This window comes from Girardinichthys multiradiatus, chromosome 19 (assembly GCF_021462225.1).
Source record: "Girardinichthys multiradiatus isolate DD_20200921_A chromosome 19, DD_fGirMul_XY1, whole genome shotgun sequence".
NCBI lineage: Eukaryota > Metazoa > Chordata > Actinopteri > Cyprinodontiformes > Goodeidae > Girardinichthys > Girardinichthys multiradiatus.
The window spans coordinates 15,549,742-15,576,914 of NC_061811.1; the positions used below are offsets into that span (position 1 = coordinate 15,549,742).

Genomic DNA, 27,173 nt, shown 5'->3' on the forward strand with positions numbered 1-27,173 from the left:
AAGAGTTTAAATGTCTGTTTATTAAATCACAGAAAGAAAAAGTGACATTTGTTATAGATAAATTATCACCCAGAATCATTACAAAGTAAATCCAGAAACAGTCACAAAACAGAAAACCATCTTATTTGTGCCACTTGATGCACACGTTACTTTTCAAGTAATTATTGGATTTATGTTTAACTTTTTCACGAACTGTACCACTTGCTGCCCTTGTTCCATGGAAATAAAGGGATTTACAACATCTCATATCTATAAGAAGATGGTCCATGTTAAGCCAGTTAATGAGGTTATTTTAAACACATACCAAATATTTCATCTTGTTTACAAGTTCTTCAAGTACTTAAAACCCCAAACAAACCATAGAGTGAAAAAAGCTAAAGTGACAAGGAAACATGAAGATTAAAATGTGTTTATTCAACAAGGATGAAAACTCCGAGCAGAGCAGAAGGAGATTGAAACTACAGACCTTTTGCTTTTAGTGAAGCTGATCTTTCACCGTAATTCCCAAGAAGAAATTTTAAAACCATCTAACCTTGGCATAAAATACATTCAAGGGGACATCATTACTGGCTTGCAACCTCTTAAATGATACTCCTGCTATGAATAGCACATCTAATATTTGAAATTCACTCCAAGCTCTGCTAATAGTCCTCATCTACTTTAAAGGAATGTTTCAATTTTAGGTTATATAACAGACTGAAAGCATTAATATAAAAGGCATAAAGCAGAAAGATGAATGATAACACAGTACAGCTAACCCAGGAAGACATTTCCATAGAAACTCTCGCATGCATGAGTTTTGTCCCCGCTGTCATCAACGTACTCTGGGAAGTGCGCCCCCACGCAGACGTTAACAGTATTCCTCACCTCTGCAGGCAGAGCCCTCATTTTCTGACCATGCTCTTTTAGTGCCTCCTGGATTAGCTGCAAATAGAGACAAAAAGTTGGTTATGAAAAAAGATTCAGATTTTTAGGTAGTTTTGTTCTCAGCAGTAGACCGGATTATTGTGGCACAAAATAAAGATCTTTTCAAGCCTTATGATGATGAGCTGGATTAAAAGCATAGTTTAGGATACAGAAGCCAACGATTTTTTACAAAGAGTCAGAGTAACATATATATATCGGTAAGGCTTTGCAAAATTATATATATATATATATATATATATATATATATATATATACTGTTTATATTAAACTTGTTTTAAGTGAACGTTATTTTCTTGATTTTTACACACCATTACATTTTATGTAACGCTGTGTAACAGAGAAGTTTTACATATTGTTCTAAGTACCCGTTTCACACAGGAGGATCTTTGGCAACGCATCGCCTCCTACATATATTTCCTATATAAATAATCGTCAACTTCTATATAAATACTCAATGCAAAAGTGACAATGATTTAAAGGTTCATAAAATGCGTTGATAATCCGCTATGATGTAGAAGTCTGCTTTGGTCGTTGCCCCTTTTGGACCTTCTGTGCATTTTAACGTCCTAAACCAACTAACCCAAATTTATACTAAATGTAGATGCCAAGAGAGTTTTCCACTGAAGGTAAGGCCATGGGAAGAAGGGTTGTGGAAGGTGCTGCAGCACTCCCTTGTGGATGACAGATTACACACGTTGAACATTTGTCCTATTTGGTTGTATTTGGCATCTCTTTACCTTACAGCGCAAAAACGAAAAAGCTTTCATTTTTATACAGATGTTCTCATACTGTCCACAAGCAGTTTCTGATACATAGTAGAATTCATGGTGGATTCTATGTTAGTGAGCTCGACAGATCCTGCTGCAGCAAAGCATCCCTAAACCAAGACACTTGCAACTGCTTCACAGTTGGTATGATGTTCTGTTTCTGTGTTGCGGAGTCCAGATAATTACATTTTAGACTTATCTATCCAAATATTTTTGCAAAAGTCCTGCCCTTTATTTATATTCTCTCTGGCAAACTTTATTTTCCCCTGCTTGTTTATCTGAAAGGTCAAATGTTTGCTCTTTGTACATCACCCATTAAGTTTGATTTAATTGATTTCTTATTTTACAGGGATGCACTTTCATATCAACAGAAGCAAAAGCCTGCTATTATCGGTTCTTAGAGACTTCTTTTAGCATCTTGCTATCTGCTCTCAGGATAAACTTGCTAGGACAGTGAAACCTGGGCATGTTGGCTATTTTCCTAACATTTGAATGTCTGATTTGAAATTCTTCTGAGACCTCTTTAAATCCTTTATCAGACTCATGAGTTGCTACAATCTTCTTTCAGATGTTAAAAGTAAAAAGTACACCAAACTAGGATTAAATTGACCTAAATCTCCTTCAAAATGCTGAGTAATGATGTTCTAATCATCTGCACCTAATTTGATATGCCCATGTATTCTGAGTGCTAATAAATGTGGGTGTGATGTGGTTATTTCATTTTACACTAAGCTTTTTTCTAAATTTTTGTTTTTTATTCATACTTTTAGTCATTAGTATTGACATTAATATCAAAAACTCAGGACAGGAATAGCTTTAAAAAAAATAATCGGTCTGTATTCTCCCTTTGTTTATTCGCACCTGCACATCCACCCACTTCTTCTCACAACATCAGAAAGTACATTTGGAGGCTAAAACTACTGTAGAGACCCACCATCCATCTGGCCTTTACACGTCAATGTCTAAATGATCTCACACCTCCTTTCTCAACATTACCTGCCAAGATTTCTTCGATTCAAAGGGAACCATTGCAACAAAACGAGGTTTGACATCATTTACAGCTGTGGGAGCTTGTTCTGCTGTTTCTGTTTTGGTAATAGCAACATTTAGGCATCAGATTAGTTATAATCGGTATCTGTATGGACATGCATGCAATTTATGGTAAGTGTTTAAATTGGGGATAGACCTTCAAGGTATTAATAAAATACAGTGAGCAGCTAAAATTATTTATTTTTCTTAAACTTGTCCCATTACAACCACAATGTATTTAATTATTTTTATGTGGAAGGAAAATTACACATGGATGTCCTTTTTCTTTTTTAACAAATAAAAATCTGAAGATTAGGGTTGCATATGTATTAACCTCTTTATACACTGATACCCCTTAATAAAATTAATTGCAGACAATTGCCTTCAGAAGTCACCTATTGCAAGTCAATTGTATTGCAAAAGTAGCAACAACAAACATCAGTGCATTTTATTGGGATTTGTTTTATCAAAATGAATGAAGCAAAATGATACAAACACAAATCTGAAAAACGTGGCATGCATGTGTCACACAGCCCCCTTTACTTGGACACCCCTTCATAAACTCCAGTAAGGTTGTGTAAGTTAAATTGTGAAGGCATCAGAGGTTAGAGAACATTAGTGAACAACCAAGGAACATTGCAGACAGATCAGGGAGAAAGTTATGGAGAGGCAAAAAAAAACAGGGTAAGATCATTTGACAATTTTCAAGCTTTTAACATCTCACAGAGCACTGCTTAACCCATCATTTCAAAACAAAAGGAGTACAACAACTATAGGCTTACCAGGACAAGGCCATCCACATAAACTGACACGCCTCAGGTAAAACCAAAACCAGAACCTTTTGGCCTATATACAAAACTCTCTGCTTGGAAGAAAACTAATGCTGCACATCACCCCAAACACACCATCCCCACCCTGAAACATAGTGGTGGCAGCATCATGCTGTGAGGATGCTTCTCATCAGCAGTAACAGGGAAGCTGCTCAAAGTTGATGGGAAAATGAATGGAGGTAAATATAGGGCAATCATAAGAGAAAACCTTTCAGAGGCAATCAGCCTCGAGACTCGTGCAAAGGTTCTTCTTCCAGGTGAGCAATGGGTTGTTCCTGGTGAACAATCTAAAGCATACAATCAGAGCAACATGGAATAAATAAAAGGATATGTCTAGCATCCTGTCATTCAAGACCTAAACCCAACAAGGAATCTATGTCCACTGACACCATCCATCCAATCCGACTGAGTTTGGAGTGTTTTGCAAGTAAGAATGGGCAGAAATGTCAGTGTGTGCTTCAGTTTCTTTCAGTCTCTTCCTTACAATTCATATTATACATCGTCATGGTCAAGGTCAAATTTATTTATATAGCACGTTTTCGGCAACTCATGCTGCGCAAAGTGTATTAAGTCGTGACTGTCAGACATATGTTGTAAAAAGAATCAACACAAAACATAAGACAATAAAAACGGATTATAACAGCTGTTAAAACAAACAAAAGCAGCCAGAAAGATAAAAAGGCATGAAGAGGAAGCAATTAATATAAAAGAGAATGAAACAAAAGTATTAATTTAATAAGTTAATTTAAAATGCTCCAGAGTTTGCGCAGATTTAACATTAAAAGGCAGACTATTCCAAAGCTTTGGACCTGCCACAGCAAATAAGGATTTTTAGGCCCAATTTGTGCTTGTAGTATGAGAAAATGTAAAAAACAATTAATGAGGCATGAATACCTTTCAAAAAGGAATTCATCACCCCTAGTTCAGTTTCATGTTTCTGTATGAAATCCTGTTAGGAACCAAATACAAGTGCCTGTTGATGTCAGTGTGTGTACCTGATTAGTCATTCCCTTGATTTCATCAACGGTAGCAGCTTGTTTCTTCATCAGAGCCTCTTGTTGTGGACTGTACTCTGCAGACTGCAACACAGCAGAGTACAAAACATCATCCATTGATTTGAGGTTTTCAGTCTCTATGAACAAGTTTGTGTGTGTTTGTGAATGTAGTGGGAGAGATATACAGATAGTTGCTTTGTCTGAAAGTAGTTTATCTGCTCATGTTTCTTCCTGTGAGTGTCTGTACGTATCCCCCTGAGATGCAACCTGAGAACGGATCAATACAGTTAGGTCCCCGGTTGATCCTGCTCCGTAAGATTGCTCAGCCCTTGCACTCTAGCACTCAATACTGTGCCAATGCTGATTAAACAAGCGATTGTTATGTAAATAATGCGGTAATTAATGGATAAATGCTGATTAAGTAGATCAGCTTAATCTGCAATGTGACCCGAATGTGCGGAAAGGTAAGGGAGGTTTTTCTTTTGAGCTCCAGATTGAGTAATTGTTGCGGTGCGCAATTAAAGGACCTAGTCATTAACCCAGATACATCAGATCTGAATCCTGATGAGCTGACAGAGGAACAAGAGCAGAGCTGAGTGAGTCATCAACCACACATGCATTAACCCTGTGATCAGCTTCTGAGTGATGGGCAAGCCTGGCCTTTGCTTAGAGTCTGCTGCACTTTATTTAAAAGGTGAGAAGAGAATCAGAACTTACTGTGGGTTGGCAAGATACACAGATTCTTTCATGTGTGGGAGTACTTGCCGTTCAATGTTGTGTTTGTGTGTTCCTGAGAGCAACATGTGGGTGTACGAGATGTGAACATGTTTGCTTTAACATGCCTAGGGTAACATGTTTTATTCAAATATGCAGCCACTTCATGGTCATAATGTGGAAAATAAAAATCTGTTCAACACAAGTGGTAGAAACCAGTTTATTTTAGATGTTTAATAGTTCAGACTTCATATCGGGGCTTGGACTGGTGTACAAATCAAAGCATTACCCCCAGTGTAGGCAGATTAGAAAATGGACAGCCATGTTGGTGTAATGGTGTGGAGGTTACTTTCTTTGCCCATTTTAGTACAGATTGAGCATCCTTAAAATGTCACAGCCCACCTGACAGGTCTTTCTTACTATGGTCACTTCTAGAAGGATAATGGATCACATCAGAAAGTTTAAATCATCTCAAACTCCAATGGCCTCCACAGTCACCAGATCACAAATCCAACACAGCATCTTTGAGATGTGGGGAATGGGAGATTTGCATCATACATGTACAGTCAAGAAACTTGCAGCAACTTCCTGATGCTATTATGTGAACATGGACCAAAAACTCTGAGGAATCTTTCTAACAATTTGTTGAATATATCCCACAAAACATTATGTCAATTCTAACCCGAATATTAGAAAATGTTGGGGCAGATGTTAAGGGGCTAAAGTCTAAACGGGGGTCCAATCCAGGACTAGCAAGATGTACCAAATAAAGTGGTAGATGAGTGTATATGTACAGTATATGTACAGTAAATGTACCGCAAAACTGTTAAAACTACTGGTATTTACTTACAGCAGCATCAGGCTGACTTGTGTCATCCAGCATCTCGGTGCTCATCGCTCTTTTCAACCTAAATAAAGATCATTTAAATTAGATAGCATGCATATAATGGAAAAGAAACTGCACTTTATAGACTAGTTTTTAAGAGTGAGTTGTTTTTAATTGCCTAAATTCTCATTTCATTTCATTTTCACATAACAAAACTAAGAATCTGAGAAGAAAAAGATAAAGTAATTAAGACCATGACCTTACTTTGACTTCTCTGTGGAGGAACATTTTAGTGCTTTCTTCTTTTCTTTGGTTTCACTACAGTGAAAAGGAAAAAGAGTAAAGAATGTAAAATAGTAACAATCTGAAAAATCTTTCGTCTTTTACCAAAAGTTGCAGGGTTGGGTGTTTCTGGTGTGACCTTATCAGACCTGTTTGTTTGAGCACCTGTTGGATAATAACTGTCCTGAACTAACCGTCTGCCAACTGGGGACTTTGGACAACACACACCTAACACCATGAGCCAGCCAAGGACACTGGACGACCCGCCTGCTGAGGTGATTCATTCAGTATTAGATGTATTCCCTTTGTCAAATGTCAAGTTTTTCAACTCAGATGACACACAGTCAAAGTCACACTGAAGCACCAGGACGCAGATTAGAGGGACGCAGCAAAGCTAAATTGATGTGTGCCTCATGTCACAATTGTTTTGCATGTGTGTTCGCACCTCTCCAGGGTCTTCAGCTCAATGGTGTGTCTCTCCATGGCCATCTCCAACAGCTTAGCAAGTCTCTGTCGCAACAGAACAAAAAAATGGTAAGATCACAGTCAAGGTATAGACCTAAATGAGTAACTCTAAATATCTAAAATCTATTGTTTCAGTTGTTGATTTGCAATAAATTAGCTTGGCCAGAGCTATAATATCACCTGACTGAGCCACTGTATCTGTCAGGGTCTGGATCGAGCTTGGCTGCTACTAACCATCTTCCACCACTAGGTGCCGCCAGAGTCTGTTATTCCTGTGTGTGACAGGTGCGGCTTGTTTCGGTGATCAGCTGGAGCAGTAAAAAGAGGACGGATAGCCAGCACTTCTTTGCCTGAGTGTTTTGCCAACTGCGGTACAACCATCTGGCCCAATCTTGTCTCGTCTTGCTACAAACCTTGCAACTTTGCAGAAACTAACTCTCTTGTTTTGATCCAGGTGCCTGACCCAGCCACGCTCCTTGTGGACAGACCTCATTGCCAAACCCGAACCAAGTTAACCCTAGGATCAAGCCTTCAGCTGGCAGTCCATCCGAGCAAACCTCCAGGTCACCTTAGCCGAACTCTGTCCACCCTCGGACGGTCAAACACGCTCCGATCATCGAGGCTCCAAGCTGTCCCCGGTGAAGCCTCCCCTCGGCCCGGACTCTGTAGCCATCTCCCTGGCGGATCGAACCTCGCTCCTACTGTAAGCCTTGTTTTAATTCAATCAGCTGTCAAGCGGCAGATTACTCACCTGATCTGTTGTTTTCTTGCAGTGCACCAGCTCCTGGTTGATGGTCCCATTCCTAAACGGTCTCAGTTCTCTGGGTGTTTACTGCATGTGGGTCAAGTCGGCCTCAAAAACTATGACAGAACACTCAGGCCTGCCGGACCTAGCAGAAGCCCTCCAGAGAACTGTGTCCGAATATAGTCACCAGATCCACTCCCACGGCGCAACCCTCCAAACCCTCCTAAAGCAACAGCAGCAGACTAACCAGCAGCTGGAGCAGATGGCAGCACTGTTTCAGCAGGCACTCGGTACTGAGGCCGCCCAGCCCTCGGGGGTCGCTGCTGAGCCAGCCATCACGCAGCTGCTTCCGTTTAGCCGAGATGTCACTTCCCCAGCCCCGAAAGGTTTTCGGGGGAGGTCGGAAGTTGTCAGGGCTTCCTTTTACAGTGTACCTTAGTTTTTAATCGATCAGCACAGAGCTTCCCCCATGATGATGGGAGGGTTTCCTACATTTTAGGATTACTGCCCGGCAGGGCACTTAGTTGGGCTGAAGCTAAATTTTCCGACTGTAACCAGTTTGGATGTTTTTTCAATGAGTTTATTAAAGAATTCAGGCTTACTTTTGACCTAGATATGGATCTGTCCAGGGTTGCTCGCCGCCTTCGGGCGCTAAAGCCATTAACTGACTTTACCATAGAGTTTCGTACCCTAGCGGTGGCTTCTGGCTGGAACTCAAGCGCCCTAAAATCCGCCTTTTTTCAGTGTTTGGACGAAGTCGTTAAAGACGAGCTGGTGATGTTAGACGAGCCAGAAAGCTTAGATGAGTATATCAATCTGGCTGTCCAGCTGGACACACGGATGAGAGAGAGAAGGCGGAACCGGGTTGAGCGAGTGACACCCAGGGTGCTGTTCACCTCCACACCTCAGTTACCAGCATCACCTGTTCCAGTTTCCGGTCCGGTCGAGCCAGAGCCCATGCAGTTGGGTGGGGTACGGCTTTCACCTGATGAGAGGCAACGCCGCAGGGAGACTAATAGATGTTTTTATTGCGGCGAGCCAGATCGCTTTGTTTCAGTCTGTCCTGTCCGGCCAAAAAGGGAGATCCGTCGGTTGTGACTGAGGGACCCAAGCCCCGCCTCTAAAGCCCCACGACTTGCCTTGTCTGCCACCATTCTTGCTAACCAGCGCACTTTTTGTTTGATTGCCTTCATTGACTCAGGGTGTGAACTCAGTTTAATCGACCAAGCCCTGGTGGAACAGAAAGAAATAAAGACGGAGCCACTGGCCACCCCACGTCAAGTTTTGGCTTTGGATGGCCAGTCTCTCCGCCAGATTACTCACAGGACTGAGCCCCTACAGTTAGACCTCCGTAATGCGTACCATCTAGTTCGGATCCGCCAGGGAGATGAGTGCAAGACGGCTTTCAAGACACCACTGGGACATTTTGAATATCTGGTTATGTCGTTTGGCTTATGCAACGCTCCAGCAGTGTTCCAGAACCTCGTTAATGACGTTTTGAGAGATTTATTGAACAGAAGACTGCCATCCGTGCTCCAGACTGCCAGGCTCCTAGTCAAGCATGTATTCCGCCTCCATGGGATCCCGTCTGATGTACTCTCCGACCGGGGGCCCCAGTTCACCTTCCGGGTGTGGCGGGAGTTCTGTGCTGCGTTGGGAGCTAAGGTCTCGCTGACCTCGGGGCACCATCCGCAGACCAACGGCCAAGTCGAGCGGATGAACTAGGAGCTGGAGGCAGCGCTGAGGTGTGTCACGCCATCGGAACCCGCTGATAGGAGCTCTTACCTGGCCTGGACTGAATACTCACATAACTCTCATGTGTCCACAGCTAAGGGCTTTTCGCCTTTTGAAGTGACTCTCGGATACCAGCCGCCCCTGTTCCCGTCTGACGAAGGGGAGGCTGCGTCTACCTCGGTGCAGCAACACATCCGAAGGAGTCGCCGAATCTGGGACGCCACTGTCAGAGCCCTTCACCGGACCTCGGCGCAACACAAGCGCTACGCTGACAAACGATGGGTTCAGGCCCCGGAGTACCGCCCGGGTCCGAGAGTTTGGTTGTACGCCCGGGACATTCCCCTCAAGTCCCTGTCTAGGAAACTCTCTCCCAGGTTCATTGGTCCCTACCCCATCGAGTCTCTGGTTAGTCCGATGTGTGTCCGTCACAGTTTGCCCGCTAGCTTTCGCACCCACCTAGTTTTTCATGTTTCTCAGATCAAACCTGTCCATGCCAGCACACTCTGCCCTCCGGCCAGGCCCCCTCCGCCTGCCTGGGACTTCCAGGGTCATCCCGTCTACACGGTCCGCCGGTCGGGGCTGGCAGTACCTGGTCGACCGGGCGGGCTACGGTCCAGAGGATCACACCTGGATTCCCGGGTCTTTCATCCTGGACTCCTCGCTGATTGAGGACTTCCAAGTCGGCCTCAAAAACTATGACAGTATCCTGAAATAGACACTGAACATTTGCGAAAAGAACCTCAGTCTGATGCATAATAAAAGGAGTCTCTTAGCGCCTTTTCTTGTGATCCAAGAAACACACTAAAGAGAGGTAAAATTAGCTGCTGCAGGAGAAAAGTGAATTTAAACAGCGTTAAATAAAGACCGCTGAGAGATGGGTGAATGGTCACTGTAAATGAGAGTTTCTTTATTAGAAATGCATTCAAATATTCTCTTTCAGATCCTAATTTTAAAATCCTCCCTATGATAATAGTATAACAGAATAATAGGTCCAATGTCATATTCCAACTGAGCAGAAATAACTCAATTATGATCATGCTGTGAAATGGCTAATGTACTATTTCATTCTTTAAAGGACAGATAAAGAAGCTCAGAGCTAAAGAACACAATAATAATTTACATGGCTATATTAGGCTCAGTTCAGTTTGATTACAATCAAGAAAATGCTGGCAAAAGTTTAAAAAATCCCCTTAAAAATGTCTGCTGTTAAAGATTTCATTTCAGGATAAACATGTAGTTAATATTTTTTTTTAAAAGAGGATAATTCAGGTTTGCATTTTTCAGTTTCATCAGCAATAAATATTGATTAAACAAAGCTTAGGATTTGTGGATCATATGTTCTTACTTTAAAACACAATTTATATAAATGCTAAATATGGCTTTACTACATATATATTTACACATAAATCATAAAGGGTAAAGTTGCAAAAAAACACATTCATTATATGATAAATCATGGCGTAATTAGATACAGTTGACAACTTAATTATTAAATTAAGTAAAAGTTTATTAAAATGATGTTTAGGTTTGTGCTGTGGTTCTTCAAGTTTATGTTGCTTCTACTGTTCAAAGTATATACAGATTGGTCTTTTTACACATTGCACTGATATTTCTGACATTAAATCAAATTAATCTTTCCTTTTTTAGATTATTTAGGATTAATAAAATAAGAAGTTTTTTTAATGCCAGAATAATAATAGAAGTAATTTACTTTTAGAGATTTTGTTCATTCAGAACTTTGCACACATTTCTTTAGTATTTAGTAGAATTGCTTTTAAAACTGTATAATTTGGGATGAAACATTTTGTGTTTCCTTCCACAAGCTTCTCACAATAGTTTGCTGGAACTTTGGGCCATTCCTCCTGACAGAACTGGTGTAACTTTGTCAGGTTTGTGGGTCACCTTAATCACAAACACTTTTTCAGCTCTGCCCACAAATATTATATTGCCCTTAAGTAATTAATATGGTGGTAATGCTTTAAATGATTGTCCGTTTGGAAGACCCATTTTTACTTCCTGGCTGATGTTATAAGATGTAGCTTAATTTCCACATAATGTTCTTTCCCTATGATACCATATTTGACGAAGAGCAACAGTCCCTTCTGTAGCAAAACCACCATGCCACGTAATATTGCCACCTCTGTACTTCACAGTGAAAATGCTGTTTTTAAGCTACCTCCTTATCCACAAAATGTAACTATATATAATAAATCATTATACATTTTTTTTTATTTTAGTTTCATGGGACCACATAATATCTCTCAAAATTAAGATCTTTATCTCTTATTGCAATAGATTTGGCTTTTTATATTGGTGGTAAAGTAATGGCTTCTTCCTCACAGAGTGATATTTCAAACGATGTCCATATAGGACTCATTTCACGGTGGAAAATGACTCTCTTAGCACCTTCACCAAGCATCTTTACAAGATCTTTTGCTTTTCTTCTGGGGTTGATTCAAACATTTCACACAAAAACACGTTCTATGTGACACAAAACCCGTTTCCTTCCTGAAGGTTGTGATGATTGAACATTCCAATGGTATTTAATACTTATGTATAATTGTTGGAAAAGATGAATGCTGCACTTTAAGATATCTGTAAATGGTACCCAAGGATGAACCAGTCTTAAGGATGTTCACAATTCTCTTCCAGGTATCTTGTCTGATCTATTAAGATTTTTCCATGATGTCACATCTAGAGGTGTTTGAGGAGTTGCCATAAAATCGATCCATAGGTGTGCCTCCATTTAACCAGACTAAACTTGAATAAATCAGAAACTTACAAAAGCTTTGACATCATCATCTGGCCAATACAGCGGAACATATGTGCACATACATTCAAACTGACAGATATATGAAATTCAGCTCTGAAAATCAGGCAAAACATCCGCAAATGTGTGTGACTCCAAGTCATCCAGAATTTTCTTAAAAACTTCCAATGAGGCCATGGTATAAAGTTCAAGTTCCAGTTCGTTCCAGTCAAAGGGAGGAGAATACATGAAAGCTTTTTTCCCCATCTCATTTCATACCCTTGGAACTGAAAATAAAAAATTGCTCTCTGAACGAAGGCTTTAAGGCCCTGAATTCTTCAGATGGAGGAAGTTCAAGAGGAAGGACGAGAGTAGACCAAGAACAGCCTTGCATACAGGGATATGTCAGTGTTTTATTCTGCACATTGATAAGAACGACCATCCACTGATGTAATGAACAATAATGGGTGGGTGATGTAAAAATAGTAGTAAACCTCAAAACCACATGGTACAGTGTATTAAGAGCATGCAGACACAGAGATGAGGCATACGTATACAAAACGCCACCATAGTCCAAGACTGACAGAAAGATTACATCAACCAACCTTTATATGATTTGAAAATAATTATGACTTTGGTTTAGTCTGTATTTAATTGTAAAAGCTTTGCTAAACTGTTAGTAGCCTAATGTAATTGGGTGAGGGCCTGAGTTGTGAAGGAAACTGTAATACATCACAGTGTCATCAGCATAAAAGAGAAATGTTTAACACATTTTGGGCAATATTATTTATAAAAACTCCTTTAGTCGATCACTGACAAGGGACTTGAAACATTTGGCCAGGAGGCTTAGCTTGGTTATGGACCTACAGTTATTTAGAATAGAGGAATCTCCACCTTTGAAGAGTGAAAGACACAGGCAGACTTCCATACAAAATAGATGATATTTGTTTCCAGGCAAGGGCTAAAAATGTTAGTGGCACTAAAACACTAACCCACTAACCCTGAAACTAATCACTAACCCACAACCTTATGAAACGACTGCATCAGCAAATGCTTCATTGTTATCTTTAGGTTGCATTAATGAAATCAACTATGTTTTTATTATTTATTTATTTATTCATGACAAAAGTGGGAAGTTTTGATGTGTTTACATGGCAGTAGCTATTTTTATATACTAACTGCTGTGCCTGTAATGGTAATATCTGTTTTAGCATTTCTGTCTTTCTCTTTTTGCTCTGTTTTCACCTCATGTTCGTCTCTTGCTAAAATGTGCATTTTCTTTAAACCACTGTCTCAGAGTGCTCTATTTGGTCCTGGGTAAGTTACCTTAAAAGCACCTACACTGCCATTCTGATGCCATATAAACACAATTTTGTTGTCTATCCTGCATGAGGTTTACAGAAATCTCCCCCTGCTGCCTGTATAAGCCTTTTAGTAGAAGCAGAATTGGTGGCCAGTAAACAGATAAAACGCTATCTAAAAATAAAAATCGAATTTTAAAGCTTGCATGTGCTGCAGACTGTTAATTGACACTGTTTGCCAAATTTCAAATGTGATCCTCAAACTACAATGCCTTGCAGAATTATTCATACCCCTTGAACTGTGTCAGATATTTTCACATTACAACAAGAAATCTCATTGTATTTTATTATGATTGTATGTGGCAGGCCAGCTTTGTGTTGTGAAAAACAATTGGATAGATTGTGTTGTACATAATTGTGAAAATGAAGAAAAATAATGTTTTTCAGCATTTTTGTTTTTGCTAATAGAAATCTGAAAAGTGTTTGCATTTTTAGTATTTATTTATTATTATTATTATTTATTTATTTATTTATTTTCAGCAACATTCAATGTTTTGGCCTGCGCACAAAACACTTGTGGGAAATTAACACTGCACTTTTCCTTAACACACTTTCCAGGTTTTTATTCGTAAACGTCTTAGAAAACTATGCATCCATTTCCACCTCACAATTATACGCTGTTTTGTGCTTTTCCAGGACATAAAACAACGATACCGTACATGGAAGTTTATGGTTGTAATGTGTAAAAGAGAATGAATACTGTTACAGAGGATTGTATTTGCTGTATTTGACATACCTCCGTGGCACACTGCTCTTTCTTCCTTTTCATCTGATCGCACTGTTCTGTCCACAGAGTCTGTAGCTCAGTTTGCATTTTGTCTTTCTGCTCCTGGACTCGCTCTTTCTTCCCATTGTTGTCGGAAGAGTTGTCCCCTCCCCTGGTTGACACATAGCACAACAAACAAAGGGTTGATTAACTCACAACTTGCCATGGCTGCTTCTTTGGGCGTAAAAAGTACTGCAGTCAAAACTAAATCAGGGATTTTATGCATTGCTTAATATTGAGCTATGAAAAGTTGCTAGGTGCAGAGCATTATGCATGCATCTAAAAAATTATCTTGCTAATAACCTTGACCAAAACAACAGCAACAACTTCCTTGTTGGGTTGGTATTAATATGCTTCAATATTTAGCGCTGTTCTGCAGGAAGGAGAACACCCTTTGGTGCCTGTATGACACACAAAAGTGAACCAAGGGACCTCCGATGATCCACATGATTAAAACCTGTTTTTGTCAAACAGTCTGCCATTTTCCCTTAAAAACAGAGGAAAATTATACACCTACTCTTTCTTTTTCAGTGAACCCTTCTTCTTGATAGCCTTGAAGGAGTCGGAGTATTTCTGAATCAGATCTTCTGCTTTTTTCTGATATTTCTTCTCAGCTTCTTTCATGTCTTTCTCCTGACGCTTGGTGACCTTCTGATAGTTCTTGTGCTGTGTGAGTTGCTCAACAGTCACAGTGCAAGGCTCTGCAGAAAAATGAGAGAGAAATGCTGCAGAAATCTTACATGTTTTCAGAGTTTAATAAAATGCATGTATGTATGTATATAATGTCTGCAACCTTTGCTGACACTGTAGTGAGAGGACATGAAGCACTTTACTATTACCTTCACTACTAGCTGGCGACTGAGATAGGACACTTGATCCTGCTGGTTCTGACAATGTATTCACCAGGCTGGATGAAGCTTGTTCTTCAGAAGCAGCTGCAGATGTCTCAGACACTTCTTTATTGTCAGACTTAAGGTTTGTATCAGGATCAGTGCCTTGTTCCTCTTTGGATTCAGGAGCAACCTCTGGCTTTAGGGCCACTCGATTTTGATCTTCCACCTCATCAGTGGATGGAGCGGCTTTAGGAGCAGATTGAGTTTCAGGATTTCCTGCATCTGGCTCAGCATCCTCAGCAGGGGTGGCATCAAGGGTTTGAGACTGCTCAGGCTGTTCTTTAGCTTCTTCTGCACTGGTTTCTGAAGGAGACTGTGATGGATTTTCACTTGCATCAGTGTTTGGCTCAGGTTCGGATACAGCCTTTTCTGAAAAAATAATGGCATCATAACTCAGACAGTAAAACCTGACAAAAGACTCATATAATGATCAGAATCAATTTATTACCTTCAGCAGGGGCCTCATTTTCCTTGGCTTTGCCTGCAGGAGGTTGATCCACAAGAGGCAACTCATAGGGAGAGATGTAGTCAGATGATGACTGCAGGGGTTAGAAAACAGGACAGGAACAATCCAGCAAAGACTGTCATCTTCTAGGAACAGAATCTCTACTGTTAGGTTTTTATAGTAAATACAGAGAAATCATTTTTACCTCTTTAGGGGTCTTTGAAGTCTTCTCTGAGCCCTTTGTTGGGTTAAATAAGGCATCTGTGAAATCTGAGGAAGGAGTGAAACACATTAGTCAGCAAAACCCTTACGAGCATACAGCCGCAACCCAGTAAATAAGAATATCATCCAAAAGTAATTTCATCAAAAAAGTGAAACTACTGTATTATATAAATTCATTTCACTCAAGTGATATATTTCACTATTTCTTCCAGCTTTTTTATTCATTTCATGTTTTTTCATTACAATATTATTCCCTTGCTGTTAGCAGTTACGTTGATGGCAAGCTTTAACATTTTAATGTGGAAACAAAACAAAACGCCAACCACCTGCAAATGCAGCAGGTATGTAGTCCTTGACCTCGATGTACACGAAGAGAGCGGGCAGAGTGAGAGGCATGTTGCTCTCACTGCGCAGGCAGATGTGATGGAAGCCTGCAGGGGGCAAATTAAAACAGTGATTTTATTAGAACAGCAACTCCTTTTGAACCAAGAGCAGGCTGAACGGCTCTGAAGTGTTTTGCAGGTTCACTGACCTGACTGGATGGCGTCAACAGGGATTATTCTGTGTCCCACAAATTTCCCGTTCTCTTCATGGACAACGATTCTTAAAGCAGCCATTTCTGGAAGCAGGATCTATAAATAACACATATAATCAGTCTGAGAGCAAAGATGCATGCTTTGCTCTTTTGAACCTATGTAGTGCTGCAATGGCCACCTTCTCAAAAACAAATGGGTCCTCATTCCACACCGGGTTTATGGCATTGGGTGTGGTGGACCACTTGGTGCGGTACTTCTTCTTGGGGTCCCCCGGCAGCCCGATCACCTCCACCTCAACCCCAGTTTTCACACTCTTTTCGGAAAGAAACTGTCCTGAATAAATCTAGTGGGACAGGTGCATAAAATTCGATAACACACACACGCATGAATGAACTGAATTATGACATTAATGAGTGATGCTGTGTCCATGCATGCTAATGGGAGAGTGGATATAAATAGAGCTGAAGTTTTCTCTAATGCAGGGTCTGATAAAAATACCAAGAAACGTGTTTCAATCACAGCAGGAAGCTAAACAGAACAAAACATGAACACACTTCCCAGAACTACAGAGGCTAAGCATGCAAAACATGTTTCAATGCAATAACATAAATAATGCAGGGCTATTATATGGCAATTATTTGACCTTTATACAGTGCCTAGCAAAATGTTCACACCCCTTAACCCTTTACATTTTGTCAGATTGAAACTATAAACTTCAATACACTTTTTTGAGATTTGTATGTGTAAGGGTCCAACATACAGTAGTGAACAACTTAGAAGTGGAAGTAAAATGATGATGGTTTTCAAACATTTTTGCAAAAACATTGCAGTATGAGTTTGTTTAAAGCACCCTTGAGTCAATACTAAAGTCTGTCAGCTTTGCAAATGTAGATATTTAAAGTTTTACCTATTCTTCTTTGGAAAATAGCTTAAACTCAACCAGATTAGATATAGATGCTCTTAATTTTGAGGTTTTATCTGGTCATTCTAACAAAGAAATACGCATTGATTTAAACCAGGGGTGCCCAAGTCCAGCCCCTGAAAGCAACTAGCCTGCAACTTTTAGATGCATCTCTTCTCCAACACACCTAAATCGAATTTCCCTCATTAGCATTCAGTTATTCACTTCTGTAGAGGTCTGGTAAAGAGCCATTCATTTGATTCAGGTGTGTTGGATAAGGAATGCATCTAAAAGTTGCAGAATAGCAGCTAAACCTTTCCATTGCAGCTCTGGCTGCTTTTTATGCAGTTGGTCTTGCTGGAAGGTGAAGCTCCACCTCATTCCCCAGTATTCTGCATCATCTAAACAGGTTAATTTCCAGGATTGTCCTGTATTTAGCTCCATCCATCTTCCCTGTCCCTGCTGAGGAAATAGTATCTCCCCAGCATGATGATGCCATGATGTTTTGCATGTGGGCCAAAAATGTGATAGATAGAGAGAGAGATATAATGATGTATAGTGAGAAAGATTATAAGAAGTCTTCAACCTGCCTTTATGGTCAATGTGCTTGCCACTACGGTGTCAATTCTGTCACAGAAGGGATCAAACTTTTTATCGCTGCGGCGCATCACATCATGTTTGAGGAGGTAACCCGTTCTGCCGTTAAATTCAAACAAGGCCATATTCAGCTGCATGGGGAAATCTGAAAGAACACAGAAACAGGACTCATTTATGCTACCTCTCTTCAGTTCCAGCACTGGGGATACAGATGACGGCAGAGGTCAGTGCAGCCCAAAGAGGCGCACCAGGGACCTCCAGTGGTGAACAAATGAAGTTCTGCTTTCAGAATGAAAAAAGTCTAATTAAACAAAGTGTAATTAAACGACTGTCATGGGTATATCTATAAATGTGATGCTAGTGAGTGAAATTTTGAAATGTACCCATTGTCTGGTAGTTGAGGGCCACCATTTGGCAGCCAACGTTCCAAAAAGGTTGAGGGCTGTAGTTGGAAGAATCCATTCTTGTTCCTTTGGGGTAAATCCTGCTCATCTGTCTCTTATTATATCTATAAAGGTAGGTTTAGGAAATATTCTTGAAGGTTTTTTATCTTTCTTTCTGGATTAACCAAATTATTTTTAATGATTTTCTATGTGCAGGGTAACATCTGGAGCTTTATTGAAGGATACTCGACAAATTCAACAGCAGTCTTAGCAATCATTGCCTCCCCTCTGGTCTCCACAAAGGATGAGATGACATAGCTCTTGTTTTTCTCTGTAAAAAAAAGTGGGGGAAACAGGAGAGAAAACCTCTTACTATAACATCTTTAACAGACTTGTAAAAAAGCATTTGTGATATGAGCTGATGTACTTTTGGCATTTTCAAAAGAGATGAATTTGCTGGGCTGGATGTAGTTGACTATGGAGGACATTGCCTCATACGCAGTCACTTCCTGTCCAGCCGTGCCCTGTTGGGAAGTTGACAGGAAGTTAACTGATGTTTGGACTTTTCTGAGTGGAAACAGATGAAACTTTCATTTTTTACCTCATCTGATGTTTTCATTTTCTCCTCATCCTGTTCTTCAGTATCTTCTTGTTCCTCGTTGTCTTCTGCGGCTGCCTCTCCCTCAGCTTCCAACACATAATTAGGTCGGCATTACGTTGTAAACATATGAACCTGGAGTGTATTTTAGTATGTTCCCTGATTTGTTACACTGGATATTTAAAGTGCACCTTGGTTTTCCTGGGTGGGAGCGGCTGGGTCGCTTCCATCCTGGGAAGAGGCATTTGGATCTTGGGCGGGTTCGGCTGCAACCGTCTGCTCGGTGACGGCTGCACTGATTTTCTTAGTCTGGGCTGGCTTTTCATGGCTGCCCTTCTTGTTCTTGATGAGGATCTTGCCCATAAGTTCAGATGGGCTCGGGATCTGCTGGCCTGGCTTCAGCTTGATGGGAAGAAAATGACTTCAAGTAAATTCAGTCAAACATTTTAAGTGACTTTAAGTTCAACATATTCCATTATGAAAAGTCTAATTAGTTCTTTACTTTTTCTAGATAGTTACGCAAAACTCACTTGATAAGAGGAAATTGATTATCTCATTATCATCAAGTTTATTTAAAAACATTGACAAGAACATAAATGTATGTTAGTATGTTGTTTTAAAAACTAGAATTTAGAACATCTTTCAGATTTATTTTCAATTTGCTATTCTTTGCTATCTGGACCTTCCTCTTAGATAAATAAAAATCACAAAAGTAAGATGATGACGAACGTTATTTCACTCTATAATCGGAAAGCTTAAAAGACCCAATTCAACCAAAAATGTGGTTAAAATGATTTTCTTAAACCATGTTGGTACTTTTGATCCCACAGACGGGGCAAAATTGGACCAATCTGGTGTGATTCAATATATTCAGGTAGCCTTGCTATTCCCCCAAAATCATCTGGCAATAAAACAAATCTGACTCTGATATGCATACACTTTCACATTATGAGGTCAATAATCAGTGTAGTCAGTGTGTGATACTGTGAGGGTCTGTCCGACAGAGATAAGAAAGCATACGTTTACAAAACTTAAATTCTGCACTTTCAATAATCTAACAATTGCATCAGATTGCAAATCTTGACTGAGTCTCCATGTAATAATACATTCCTGCATCTACTGTATCAGACAGGGATTGTTTAACAATTACTTAGAAAATAGTCTTAACCTGACCTATTATGTGAAATAAAGTTTCATTCCAGGACTAAACTTACAGGGTATTTTTCCAGAGGTTCTGTCAGCAGAGCGTCACCAAACATGGTTTTGCAATAGTTAGCCATCTTTTCCTGCTGTTTCACCCTTAAAACAAAACAGAATAACACCTGTTATGATACCCACATGTGCTCCAAATGTCCAACTGCAAAATCATTATGTTCTATATAAATTCATTTTTGGAAAATGGCATTATGATGTTATTAGATTATCTTAAGAATAAAAAAAGTGTTGAAAAAGGCTTACGAGTCAACATGGTTCTCAAATGAGAGAACGACAGGATATTTTGAGGTCTTGAAAGCACTCTCAGCGATGGCCTCTATCACATCCTGTTAAATGGCACAAACATGTTTTTATGTCTTTTTAAAGAGCAATTTCATTGATTTGTGAGTAGAAGTTCTTTCCGGAACTTTCCATGATTTACAACTTTTTTTTATTGTGCAAGCTGTTTTCCTGGAATTGAATCAATTAATTAATATATATTAATGTTCCCAAATGATTTAAAGGACCCAGTTGTGTCATAATGTGTGACTTGCTGGAATTCACCTGATTATAAAGCCCAGTCTTTAAAAGTACCCTTTAAGTTCTGGAAGGTAAGCAGTATATTCTGTAAAGTTTCGGGTAACAAACCTCCTAATCTAGCCTAGTTCCAGCAAGTACACTTAAAATCATGGAAAGTAACCTTTCAGTTTAGAATACATATTTTAAATTATGCAGGAAATTAACCTGTAAGTTTGGGAAAAATGGGTTGTGTTGTAAAAGACATAAAGACAGTGTTACAAGACTTATGTAAAACAAAACACAACTAAATGGTATGAAGCTCAGCCACCTGAGTCTGTCTAACAGCTGTCTTAAAATCTACAGAAACACAAAGAAAATTGAAGTTGTTTCAATGCTGAGCACTACTCTCAGACCAAAATAAACTGGACCAAGGTGCGCTTGGGCCCCTGAGACTGTAAAGCTGCAGGTATCCTTAAAAGGAAGTGTTGAGTGTGACAGGATAATGCCTGCCTGCCTGCCTTCCTCCATGTGTTTGAGTTTTACTGTGGACTTTATTGGCTCTCAATAGTTTGGCTTATTGTATCAAACAAGCAAGTAAGCATGAATAAATGATAGCCACTTCTTAAATGTGTTTTTAAAAGGGTATTGTATTTGTTGCACTATTTTGTTTTTTTGAGAATTTACACTGTGTGAACCAAAACACATTTCAAACAAGTTGCCAACAACATCTAAAACTACCTTGAAAAGGATCTCAGTGCACATAGTGAAGCCATGGGTAATGACTGGCTCTTCATCTGGAGGTTTTCCTTTCCAGCAGTCCAGCTCAAGACACCTACATCCAGACAGCAGGCACTGACGATACATCTCTGGAGATGATACGCCAGAGAACTGACCAGCTGAACAAGGAGAGGAGAAAAATATGTGAAAGCTTCCAAATGCATTTGTATCTCATAGGTTCAAGGAAAAGATAACCTTAAGTGGCTACAATGGCTACAATAGGGGAACCTAGTAATACGATTATGTGCCATGATAAAGTAAATGATATGAGATAAGAAATCAAATTTCTACACATTTAACAGGTAATAATGGTTTTCCTTAATTTGACTGCTATCTAAGATAAAAGGCCTTGGTACAATGATTTCGATGATGAAGTCAGATTGATGTGTGACCTGTTAGGTATGTGTTGTGGGAGGACTTAATGAAGTAATGCGGTATAGGTTGGGTCATGTCCTGACACTTGGCCAGCTTGTCCTGTATGACTGCTGATGTCTCCGGACCCATCAGGAAGAATAAAAGACCTTCTGGAGAGATAAGACCTGCGGATTCATTGAAAAATAATTACAGCAAAAGCTTGAAAGTATAAGAGAAACAAGAAGTTGATCTTCTGTGAGTTTTTACCTCTGTTGGAGTTACTGGAGCACGGTTCATACTTGTCAATCAGGGCCTTGATCTGGTCTTGCCGTAGACGTGGAAACAACTCCTCGTTGAGCCTGGAGTCCCGCTGCTTTTCGTTTAGAAACTTAGTGAAATTGTCTTTTGTCATGGTAGGTTTGGTGGAGCTGCAAAATGAGGCATGAGAATCACATCAGCAATGTACCTTATGGTGCCCAATCCCATCACAGTCCACTAACCTCCACCTGAGCCCATTGTTAGGCTGGATGGATTTTCGGAAGGCCAAGTGTCAGACCAGAATAATTTTGTCACTTTTTTTTAGAAATAAAAACAATGAGATGTCCTACTATGAAGTGAAGATCTCATAAATCTCTGGTCTAGGACAGAGATTTGTCAGGAAGGTCCTGAAGGCAGCTTCAGTAAATACATCAGGCTTAATGGTGTCATACTGAAACACAATAAATTTTTATATCAGATCTTCAAAAAAAAAAAAAATGGATGAAATTGAAAATAAACTGAAATTTTGAGATTTGTTTTATAAAATATATTTTGGTTTCTGACCTTTCCTTTGGGGAGGTGAGCTGCAGCTAAAGCACTTTCAACCCTCTTCTTATCAGCAGGGAACATTTTGTAAATGCTTAAAGAAACACAATTAATAAATTAGACAATACACACACACAAAATGTTGCATGGTTATACGGTAACCTACTTCTTCACTGGGATTTTGCCATCCTTGTTGGTCTGAAGAGAAATGCGGATGTATCTGAGATTGATTTCACAAGATTTCCATTAGAATTCCCAGTGCATGTGTTTATACAGCTCAGTCTTATGCAGCATGTGCTAAACTACTGTATTGTTGTCTATATCTACAGCAGTGTCATGTTCTCTAATGTTCACTTACATTTTCTCCAGGAAAACCTGTCTGCATGCATTAGTTCTTGCAGCATTGTATGTGACTGCAAGAATGTCCTCGGCCCAGTTCTTTGAACAGAAAAATACACAGAGTATTCTACGACTTTTAAAGTATTTAAGGGAGGAAATTTGTTGTGCTTATCAAAAATATTTGTGCACATTTTGTCATGTTAGGAAGAAAAACCTATATATATGTCACAGAGAATATGCATGCAACATTTTGGGATTATAATAAAAAAAAATTAAAAGCTCTTTATTATTTGCCTTCTACTTTCCAGTGATGCTAGTACTTTGTGTTAGTATATCATATAAAATCCAAATAAAATCCATTGAAGTTCATGTTTTTTAAAATTAAAAAATGTGAAAAAGTTTAAGGACCTTGCAATACGTTTGCAAGGCACTGTAATTAGTTTGCAAAATGATAAAAACGTCACACTTTCACCACTAGATGGTGTGAACATGGTAGTAGCTCAGAACATGATAGTTAATGTTGCATTTGAGGAAATGAAATTTGTAATTTTATTTTGGCTTATTAAATCTAAATAATGGCGCCATAAAGTCTAATAAAACTAAAAAGGAAACTGTGAGTGCCTTATTAGAGGGGGAGCAGAGGATTATTGAATTATGGCAAACAGCTTCTGTCTGTGTTTCAGCCATTTCAGGGAACAAATGACATACTCAAGCAGGCATTGATTATTACCTGATTCACTTTCTCTTTTGAGGCAAAGAAGTTATGATAGGTCAGATTCACCATATCTGGGCCTGAGACGATGGTCAGTGTTTTGGCAAGGTGGTTGCTGTCAGGGAAATCCAGGTTGAAGACATTGCGGACTTTTGGATGCTGTTAAAAGACAAAAGTATCTCTGAAATTTGATTGATCTTAACTCTTTTTTGTATGTTTTTTAGCATAAAGTATAAATTAGTAAATAAATACAAATAAATAAATAAATGAAAGTCTAAAAGATTCACCTTTGCAGGCAAATGTGGTAACCAGAATATGCAAACGCATGTACAAACACTCTGAGATTCGATTCTTGCACACACACACACACACACGGTTACACACAGGGGCTCATACATTACATGACACAAAGGAGAAAGCAATTCTATGAATTAGGTGGGACCTTCCTGTGTGTGCCTCTTTACAATCAAACACTTCTGTTCCGTTCTCAGCGATGCAGATATGACCACGGCCTTGAAGAAGCTTTCCCTAAAGGTTCTCGGGGGCCAAATAAAAAGATGTGCTGACATCTACAATTTTGTTGTACTCGCAGCCCTCAAGAGAAACAAATTTCCTTTTCCATGAGACCCGACGACGGATGGTTGCATGTTGTGAATCTAAGCAGGGGTCTTCGAGGGCTAGAAATTCACTGAAACTACAAATGGCAGCTGTCAGTTCAAAAAAGGAGAAAAAAAAAAACATGCCCAATCTCAGAGGAACCGAATCATGAGTCAGTCAGTGGCACCGTGTGGGATTATGCCTCTTTGTGTACCAGTGCACGTTTATATATAATCTGTAGTTGGGCAGAATGCCTCGTGCATTTGCTGACTGCAGGTTTTTGCAATGCAAATATGTTTCTCAAATTAATGGGTGAACTAAGGGCACATTACCATATTTGCATGCATGCAGAGATTCTTACACAAGAAGCAACATCCATTTGACTAAATTGCAAAGAAATGGCAGATTATTATAAAATGTAATAGTGTAATTTTGCAATACTCACTTTGGGAAGTTTTGCATATTTTCCAGTTCTTGTATCTCTGATTGTAGCAACATCCAGGAACGTTGTCTCCTAGAAACAAGAGTCAGAGTCATATCCAGCAGTAAACTCTGCTTTTCGGCGCTGGGCCAAATATAGATTTAGATACTACAACAAAAAACATTTGGGTTACTTTGCCTATGTGAATATTAGTTCTCTACATTTTCTTAAAGTGACATGCAAGAACATGCTGTTTTTCTGCTGCAGCCCAGACACTTGAGCCACACATTTAATTAAAGCCTCACTGGTTTTCTGATTTGGTGAAAACCAGAAGGGACCTTAACGAGGAGGACAGAGCACTGGAAGACAGACAATCTACAAAACAAAAAAGATTACAGTCCAGCTGCACAGTGCACCAGTCCAGCGCACATCAGCACTAATCGATGGCTGCCTAGGCGTGAAGGTGGTCTAAGGAGCTGTGAGTTATCCCACAGCATTCACAGATCAGAATCACATGAATTTTACTCAGTCTAAATCTGGGACACGTTCACCTGCGTTTCAAAAGCGTTCAGATACTGTATCTAATACAATCCAATACATCAGATCTACAACACAAATCCACCTACACATAGCTTGAATTTTAAAATAATTCTCAGCTTTCTGGACACTCTGATCCAGCTGTGAACTGGTTGCAATAACATCTTGCCAATATTACAATTGATGGTTCTAATCCTTTCAACCTTGAATTAATGTACACTAAAAAAATAAATAAATACTGTATTATTGAACTGAAAGGTTTTTAAGATGCTGTCTATTGAATTGCACCAATAGGTTTTTCTTTAATACTTCTTTCACTGACTGAATGCAAATGAATGCTGCTCTACAGCGAAACAATCTTGGTTCCTTTTGACCTCTCTTAAAATTGATTACCTTGCTTTGGTTTGTCCAGTAAACATAAAAACCTTTCGGATCCATCTTCATGGTGACGGGAACAGTCTTTGTTGTGTCCTTGATAGAGACAAGGGAATTGGCTTTCACACAAATTGTATTAGTATTGATTTCAATAAATCTGCTAGTTGCAGTACACATTAACCTGACTAGTCTTTGAGTTTGGTTAAGTAATGAAATTATTTTCAGATAATAAAAAAGGGATAAAAGTATATTTCCTTTCTTTTCTGTTATTTCTGTATCAAAATAGTCACTCACCTCTGACCACTTGGTGAACCGTTCTCCTTTGACCAGATAGTCTTTGACCTCTGGAGGGTCAAGAAAGTATCTTTTCTTATTCATTTTGTCCCTCTAACCTGTGCTTTGATCCAACACCACTAAAGCTTAAATAAACCCTCTGTCTGAATATCCACCATGACTATACTTATCACTTATCAGGTTAGCACTGCATCTGAATCCAAAAGATGCGCTAAGCTGGAGTTCATCTCATCTGACTATATTCAGGACACACCCTAAACCAATATGCATTGCAAATGAAGACACATACAACAAGAAGAAAGGTGAAGCCAAACAGCCTGTGATTTAGTGATCTATATTCCAACATGAAAAGGTGTTGTTAATTTAATTATCAATCAAAACACCACATTTGTCCCTTATCAGAACATTTGTTTTCTCTGATTATGATATGTCAATGCTGCAACACAAACATTGACTTGTAACAGATTGAGTCTAGAGTGGTACCTGAAAAAACTCTAAAACAATCTCTATCTTGAAATCCAACATTTTTATGATGATCTAATATTTTAAACAGCCAAGAAATACTCTGCAGTGCGCACAAAATGTTCTTGCTGAACCAAAGGTCTAGTCAGAACAGTTTCTTATTCCTGTAGGTGTTGTCCCAATTCCTCAAAACTATGAAGAACGCACTACCTTCCTTGTTGCTTTTGCACTCTTGGTTTATGTTGCCAGAAGTTTAGTGTTTAAGACTGGGTAATGTGTAACTATTAAGTGGAATGATTTCTGGGACTGTTTTAAATATGAAAGCAACCCCAATCATGAGGTAGTGGTGAGTCAAAAGTGATAGCTTGGTGACATTTTTGGTTTTTCTCATCTTAAAGATTGTGGTTTAGAAAATATAATAGAACACATTGCCTGTCTAATGTGACGTGACTCTTGCAATAACCCAAGTCCTCTTCTGGTTGGTTAATCTGGAAGTTCATGCCACTGGGTTGCATATAGACTCAGAAAAGACAGGCCGAAACAAGAACTCACCAATTAGGTTGGCCAGACAGATCCAGAGAGGACTAATCCCCCCCCTTCGGATTAAGTTTAAATAAATGTTTTTTGTTGCACCTTATGCTATGTTACGTTTGTCCATTTTTGCTTCAACCCCTTGCTTCTTCACCCACCGCTCTTCATTTAAGAGCGTTTCCTTTCACATCAAAACAGCATGGGCCAGAACCGACAGTCAACCAGTCTGAGTAATCTTCCAGGCCTGAGCTGAAGTCCAATCAGTTCAGTGAGTAAGTCAGCAGCCTGGTTTTGGACCTCATTAATGTGCTCAATTCTTTGTTCAGTAGGAGTTCGGGTTCTGAAAGCTCATTGGTCAAAGTGGGTTCCAAAGTTGGCTTATCTCCCTTTGCTATTTATGCTCTTTGGTTAGAGTTAAATATTAGAACTCAGAATAAAGCTGTAAAAGTCAATTCTTCCAGCTTCTAAAGGACTGACAAGCTGTTGATACAT

General features: G+C 39.5%; 1 protein-coding gene across 1 annotated transcript; it reads right to left on the reverse strand.

Annotated features, from left to right (window-relative positions):
* plcb2 (phospholipase C, beta 2) lies at positions 1-26,392 on the reverse strand. The gene is made up of 32 exons (XM_047345364.1): positions 25,689-26,392; positions 25,413-25,490; positions 24,507-24,575; positions 23,483-23,623; positions 22,772-22,851; positions 22,580-22,633; positions 22,432-22,507; positions 22,218-22,318; positions 21,877-22,037; positions 21,648-21,794; positions 21,217-21,374; positions 20,224-20,306; positions 19,980-20,064; positions 18,957-19,167; positions 18,769-18,854; positions 18,595-18,691; positions 18,414-18,498; positions 18,168-18,292; positions 17,778-17,929; positions 16,465-16,629; positions 16,283-16,382; positions 16,077-16,181; positions 15,734-15,798; positions 15,532-15,622; positions 15,030-15,452; positions 14,708-14,891; positions 14,161-14,302; positions 6,816-6,880; positions 6,353-6,406; positions 6,113-6,170; positions 4,549-4,632; positions 1-924 (listed from the first exon to the last, which is right to left on the reverse strand). The coding sequence occupies exons 1-32, from the start codon at positions 25,770-25,772 to the stop codon at positions 754-756; spliced, it is 3,780 nt and encodes a 1,259-aa protein (XP_047201320.1). The 5' UTR covers positions 25,773-26,392; the 3' UTR covers positions 1-753.
* Between the last annotated feature and the right edge of the window lie 781 nt (positions 26,393-27,173).

Bases quoted from the DNA above. Each gene is read 5' to 3' on its own strand.
- plcb2 (XM_047345364.1), bottom strand. From the start codon at position 25,772: ATGAATAAGAAAAGATACTTTCTTGACCCTCCAGAGGTCAAAGACTAT. The intron at 23,624-24,506 runs GTGAGTATTGCA...GTCTTTTAACAG, and splicing joins AATATGCAAAACTTCCCAAA to CATCCAAAAGTCCGCAATGT. The intron at 15,799-16,076 runs GTGGTTGGCGTT...CTCCTTCCTCAG, and splicing joins CATACCTGCTGCATTTGCAG to ATTTCACAGATGCCTTATTT.